This window comes from Helobdella robusta (assembly GCF_000326865.2).
Source record: "Helobdella robusta unplaced genomic scaffold HELROscaffold_40, whole genome shotgun sequence".
Taxonomy (NCBI): Eukaryota; Metazoa; Annelida; class Clitellata; order Rhynchobdellida; family Glossiphoniidae; genus Helobdella; species Helobdella robusta.
Genome location: NW_008704903.1, coordinates 38,250 through 45,355, shown reverse-complemented (window position 1 = coordinate 45,355; position 7,106 = coordinate 38,250). Strand labels below are relative to the sequence as shown.

Below are 7,106 nucleotides of genomic sequence, written 5' to 3'. Positions count from 1 at the left end.
TATATCGGGTATTACAGATAAAAAATTGATAAAAGTAAACAAAATATTAGAATCAATTTCAACATTGATTTAATTATTATAAAGAAATAATTCCTAAATATTATTCAACAGAAATTTTTAAAGGACAATTAATTTAAATAAAAAACACAAAAAAACAAAATTTAACTCCAAATTACTTTATAAAATTCGTTTATTAACCATTTTAACAGAAATTTTAAAAAAATTCAATCCAGAAACCAGTACCAGCAGTTGAACAGTGATGAACGCAAGAATCTTGAAGAGAGGGAGAAGAAGAGAACGAGAGATAAGAATATAAGAGAGGATGCTAAAAAAAAGTAGTCGATTGATTGATGGATAGGTGAACGAATGAATGAATGAACAAACAAACGAATAAATGAATGAATGGATTGATGGAGAGATGAATGATTGATAACATGACTGACTGAGTGACTGACTGATAAGTAAATGAGATAATAATTGTTAAACACATTTGAACATTAACACTAATTAATATGCAAAAATTAATATATAATAATAACAATAATCATCATTATTTTATTATGAAAAAAACTAAAACAAAATAAAAACAGAAAACTAGAAGAGCAATTAGAGAGAATGAGGCTGGAGAGAGACAGTGACGAAATCGGGGAGAAAATTATGAGGGATGAGAGAGAAAGAAGGAGACAATTTTACGACAAGCTAGAAAAGAGATACGTGGATGGAACGCTAGCCGCGGATAAAGGAATGAAAAAAAATGGCGGGAAAATGGCTGAAAGTAGCATGAATGGGGATGGGTATCGAGCTAGCGGGGAAGTTACTGAGAGTTCATCTACCTCAGATCAGCGTTTGTTTCATGATTCATTATTATTGTTATAATTTTTTTTATCCTTATTGTTTTTCTTCTCTTTTTTCTTCTTTTTTTTCTACTCCTTCTTCTTCTTCTTCTTCTACTCCTTTTTCTTCTTCTTCTTCTTCTTCTTCTTCTTCTTCTTCTTCTTCTTCTTCTTCTTCTTCTTAATCTTCTTCTTCTTATCTTCTTATCATTATTATTATCCTCGTTATCGTAATCATTATCGTTATATTTACCGTTGTTATTATTATTGTTATTATCACTATTAATATTATAATTATTAATATTATTAATATTATTATTACCTTTGTTAATATTACTACTATAATAATTATTATTATAATTTATAGCAAAAAAGAAGAGGAAGTTTTACGTGAGAGTGAGGAAGAAGAAGGAGGATGAGGACAACAACGATGGCGAAGGGAACTAAGATGTCGAAGAAAATTTATTTATAGTTGTTAGGTTATAATTAATTATTCTTAAAATATTATTTTCAGCGTGATAATTAATAATATTATCAATAATATTTATTTCAAATGTTAAAATATATAGTTTCGTTATCTTACATACGGACACACGAACACAAAGACACACACACACACTACACACACGTACACACACAGGCACACTCAGACATACACACGCACACACACACGCACACACATACGCACACACACACACACACACATACGAACACACATACACACACACTTAATTTTTATATTGCTCAAATGATTGATATGATCCTTTTTCAAAGAATATTTTCGTTAAAGAAAACATAAAACAGACATGTAAGTATGGCCTATAATAGGGTTGTTTTATAAATAATGATAAGAAGAAACTATAGTGAAACAACCAAACACACACACACACACAAACACACACACACACAAACATACACACACAAACGTAGATATATAACTCTTTTACGAATACTCTCCTTGACTTTAGACTTCGACTTGCCAGCCTGACGTTCAGCCGAAAGTTATTCAATGAATTTTAAACTAAATAGAATTATTTTAAAGTCAAAGATAAAATTTGTATTAATATTTTTATATATAAAAGATTTTTAATAATAATAATATCAATAATAATAATAATAATAATACAGGCAAATAGCGAAAATGAAATCGGTATATAATTCTTTGTGCGGGAGGTTATTTCATTATTGTAAAGTTAGATTTAAACTTTCTCGGATCACCAGCTTACTGGCTAGAGTTTAGTATGTGATTGGTTGTTTGTTATAATAATAATAATAATAATAATAATTACAATTAAATATAAAATGATCAAATATTATAATAATTAAAAGATTAAAATAATGTGTAATTTAACATCATTGCTCGTTATTATGAATGTGTACAAAGGCGATCAAATAATAAAAAAACTAGAGTCAAGATTTATTTCTATCGCAGAATTTGTATATATATATATATGTATATATATATCACTTCTATCGTATTCGTCACTATTAAATTTCTCATTCCATCAGGGGGAGAAATGAAGGGGATGAATAAAATGAATGGAGAGATGCCGATGACAAAAAAGGGTGACGAAGGAATGAAGGATAGAGTGAACGTGAGGTGGTGCCGGAAGGAAGATTGCGAGGAAATCTGGAAGATGATAATGGTGGGATGATTGCGACGACGACGACGACGATGATGATGATGATGATGATGATGATGATGATGATGATGATGATGATGATGACGATGACGATGATGATGATGATGATGATGATGATGATGATGATGATGATGATGATGATCTGGTTTCTTTCTTTAGAGATGATTGTGATGATGATGACGACGATGATGACAAAGTTTTTGCTGTTGATGATGATTATGAGGATAGTCGTGGTAATGATGATAACGACGACGACGATGATGATTATTTTAACCCAACAATTATAATATTGGTGAATAAATATAAATTAATAACGGTGACGATGATTATTTTGACCATAAGGTCCAAATTGAAGACTAAAAACGTGTTTAAAACGATTTAATGATGAAATTTTTATTTACAATAATGATGACGTCACTGATGACGTCGTCGTTATTATTATTATTATTATTATTATTATTATTATTATTATTATTATTACGCAATCGTGGAAAACAGGAGATGGCTGTACATGAAAACCTCGGCATCCGACCGGCCATCACTGTTCCAAGTTGGTAATTACAATTTGTTATTATAAATTATGATAATTGCCCCTCGCTTTATTATCATAATAGTAGTATTAGAGATAAAGAGAATGTAAAAAAAAGAAAAAGTCAGAAAGAGAGAGATAAAGAGAGAAAGAGAGAGAGAAAGAGAGAGATGGCTTAATATTCCATTAAAATGGATAATAAATTTAAGATGACTTGATGAATTAATGAAAAATCTCGATAACGAATAAAAAATTAAATTATCATAACGAAGCAATAAATAAATGTTAATTATGAAATGATGAATAAATTATGATAATGAAGTACTTGAAAAGGAAGGGTTTGGCCCAACACCCAGTTATAGATGTCTGGTAGCTGAAGATGTCCTTGGCAAATATGGTAGGTCGTTTAACATATGCAAATTTTTACATATGCAAATATTTCACAAATAATTTTTATTGATTTATTATTATTCAGTCAAATATTATTTTTTTCTAATTTTTAAACTATCATAAACATTTTCACTGATAACCTCTGTGTTGGTGTTACAAAAAATTATTCGTTTTAGTCGATAGTAACTCTAGTGGTAATAACTCTGATACTGCTTATTAAACAACAACATCAACACTATTTAAAATACTATTAAAACACCTAAAACCGCAACATATAAACTACACAAACATACAACAACAACAAACATACAACAACAGCAACAACAAATGAACAATGAATAATTAAAACTAACAGAAGAAACAACAATTACAACACCACAAGATACGAACTCAACAACTCCGAACGTAAGATCGACTACATTGGACGTCACGGCAAAATCATCTGGAAAGACGTTTAACTTTGCTACAACGACATCTCCAGCCACAACTTCAACATCCACGGCCATAGCTACAACAGCCACAACAACGACAACAAATCAACTCCTTGGTATGATCATGTTTTTTGACACGTTTCATTCTTACTACGGAAGGATAATACACCTGGAGCTGTGGTTCGTGAGAGAAGCACACAGGAGTGGAAGGGTTGGATCGAAACTGATGAAGAGATTCATGCAGGTTTCTGTCACTAGCCGGCTAAAATGTAATTAGACGTACTATCGCACGACTAACTGGACGACAAATTTTTCTCTTTCAATTCTCTCTTTAGATACGTAAACACACCTGAAACACACGCTGTTGTATGTGGTATTCAAGAATATCTTTGCATTCAAACGTGGTCAGTTAGTGCAACGATGCCAGGCACTTTAACCATTACGCTATAGCGCAAACCATATTGTGGTCATAAAGTTAAAGGTGCTTGGTCTGCGAAGAGAACCGCGTGTATCAAATGCAAACGTGTTAGATGCGCTCAGTTTTCGGCATTTTCTTCGTATGTTATACGCGTGTTATTTTTTTTTTGTCTATGAAGTTTCTAAATGTTTTATGAAGCTATTTGTTTATTTAGTATAAATTTTTTTAAACTTTGACAAAGTTACAAACTTTGCTGTGACTTTATCAGCAATATAATGAAGCAACCATCATCATCATCTTCATCATTAACTATAATCATTATCAACGCCACAACCGACATCACTATCGTGATCTATATCAGCATCATCAATCACCATCATCGTCATCATCATCGTCATCATCATCGTCGTCATCATCATCAGAACTACCACCATCAACATCATCATCACAACTAACATCAACATCATCGTCATCATCATTATGACAACTAACACCATCATCGTCATTATCACCATCACTACTATCATCACCATCACTACTATCACCATCATCATCATCACTACTATCGTCAACATCATCGTCATCATCATTGCTAACATTAATACCAGGTAGCTAAGAGTGAGAATGTTACGAAGATCGATTTTGTATGCATGGAAGGAAACAACAGCTGTCTGAAATTCTACGAAAGGTTTTTGTATACAGAGATAGAGCAATACTACTATTTAAAATGACTTATTTGTTTAATTTTGTTTTACTGTCTTGCATGTTGTTACAGTTTCTGCGTCTGTCAATCAATTAGCTTGTAAAGAGCTATTTCCGCGATGTTCAACAACGCTCCTCAATGAATTTTGCAAACAGATGGGTCTTGAGATCCGCTCTGAACTTCGTAAGTGATGGAGAAGTAGTCAGATAAATAGGTAGAGAGTTCCAGAAATAAGGGCCAGAAAAAGCGTTTTGGAGGAGTTGGAAGTAGAATTATTAAGAACAACAGAAGAAAAACGATTATAGAAATAGGAAGAAAACCAGGATCTACAAGAATCAGTGATATTAAAAAATTGGTCTAGCAGCCTCAAGAAAATAGTATGATCAACAGTAATAAAGGCAAAGGAAAAGTCAAGAGCAAGAAGAAGAGTAAGATTACTACTGTCACTAGGGAGAAGAATATCATTGTGTATTTTAAGTAAAGAAGTTTCAGTACTGTGAGCAGGTCTGAAACCAGATTGAGATACAGGAATGAATGAATGAATGGATGGACGAATGAACAAACGAACGAACGAACGAACGAGTGATTGAAAGAATGATTTAGTAGATCAATTATGTATAAATATAAAAAATATATATATAATAACAATTATGAATAATAATTATTTCAGAACGGGAGCAAGGAAAATCAGCGACGTTGGAAAGTGGGTGTGGTTGAGGTATGAAGGGGATGCCATCATGAAGATGTCTAAAATGAATGAATGAATAAATGAACGAATGAATGAATGAATGAAGGAATGAATGAATGAATGAACGAACGAACGAACGAATGAATGAATGAATGAATGAACGAATGAATGAATGAACGAACGAACGAACGAATGAATGAATGAATGGATAGATGAATGGATGGTTGGATGGTTGAATAAATGGCTGGATGGATGGATGGATGAATGAACAAATGGTTGAATGGATAGGTGAATGAATAATTGATTGAGTGAATTAATGAATGATTGATTAGAAGAATTATCAGTTTATTTGTGGATCGACTGATAAATGTTTAAACGAGGATTGTGATTATTGTAGAATGAACGAACGAATGAAAAAATGAATAAATAGGTGAATGAATGAATGGATGAATGAATGAATAAATGAATGAATGAATGGATGAATTGTTAAACATGTAAGTGACAAACAATTGTAGAGCTTAATTTCGTTCATTATAAACAATATCATGGTAACAACAATAATAAAGTCACGTAAGACGGATCATTGTACGTTTTTTTTGCATAGAACACTTTCTCATTCTAGAATGATCAATAATATTTATTTTTTCGCTTCTGCATTTTGTTTTTGCTTTTTTATTAATTTCATGAAACTTTTATTTAGACAAAGACAAATGATACTTTTTTCACAATTTTATTTTAATAAATATTTAAAAATCCGTCCACTATATTTTTCATTCATTGAATAAAGAGCAAAATTAAATTAAACGAATGCTAACATGGTCGGCCAATCAGTGATGAAGATTGCAATCAGGGCTGTCCAGAAGGGTGTAAAAGAGGGTAGATTGCCTGACCCGGGTCAAAAAGATCCGAGACCGCAAATATCTGAAAGGCACAAAAACGGGAAGGTCGTAAAAAACTAGGATAGCAACTCGGGCGATCGGAAAGTTTTGTGATGACCAAAAAGTTTTTCGGGCAACAGCCAAAACTTTTGCCCCGAGTCATTGAAGATTTTCTGGCCTGCCCTGATTGCAGTAAAAAAAATTTATTTTGAAAAGGCTGGAGGTAAACAGCGTTTAAAACAAGTTCGGCATGCTACAACTAAAAATTTTTCCTCAAAGATTACGATTAAACAGTCAATCTGGTGAATGAGTGTTCACACACACACATAAACACTCACAAACACACAGACACACACAAATACACACAGACACTCATCAACATACAGTCACACACCAACAAACAGGCACTCACAAACAAACAAACACACAGACACACACAAACACACAGACCTCAAACACACAACACAAACACACAGACACACACAAACACACAGACACACACAAACACACAGACACACACAAACACACAGACACACACAAACATACAGACACATACAAACACACTGACACACACAAACAGACAGACACACATA

General features: G+C 32.4%; 1 protein-coding gene across 1 annotated transcript in view; it reads left to right on the top strand.

The window, feature by feature from the left end:
* The window catches only part of HELRODRAFT_176843 (hypothetical protein), a gene marked incomplete at both ends in the record, with an annotated part of 4,457 nt that extends 2,604 nt beyond the window's left edge, over positions 1 to 1,853 (top strand). The window contains 3 exons of the mRNA XM_009025103.1: positions 210 to 335; positions 591 to 813; positions 1,764 to 1,853. Of these exons, the coding sequence (XP_009023351.1) occupies positions 210 to 335; positions 591 to 813; positions 1,764 to 1,853 (439 nt within the window). The remainder of the gene's footprint in view (positions 1 to 209; positions 336 to 590; positions 814 to 1,763) is intronic.
* Between the last annotated feature and the right edge of the window lie 5,253 nt (positions 1,854 to 7,106).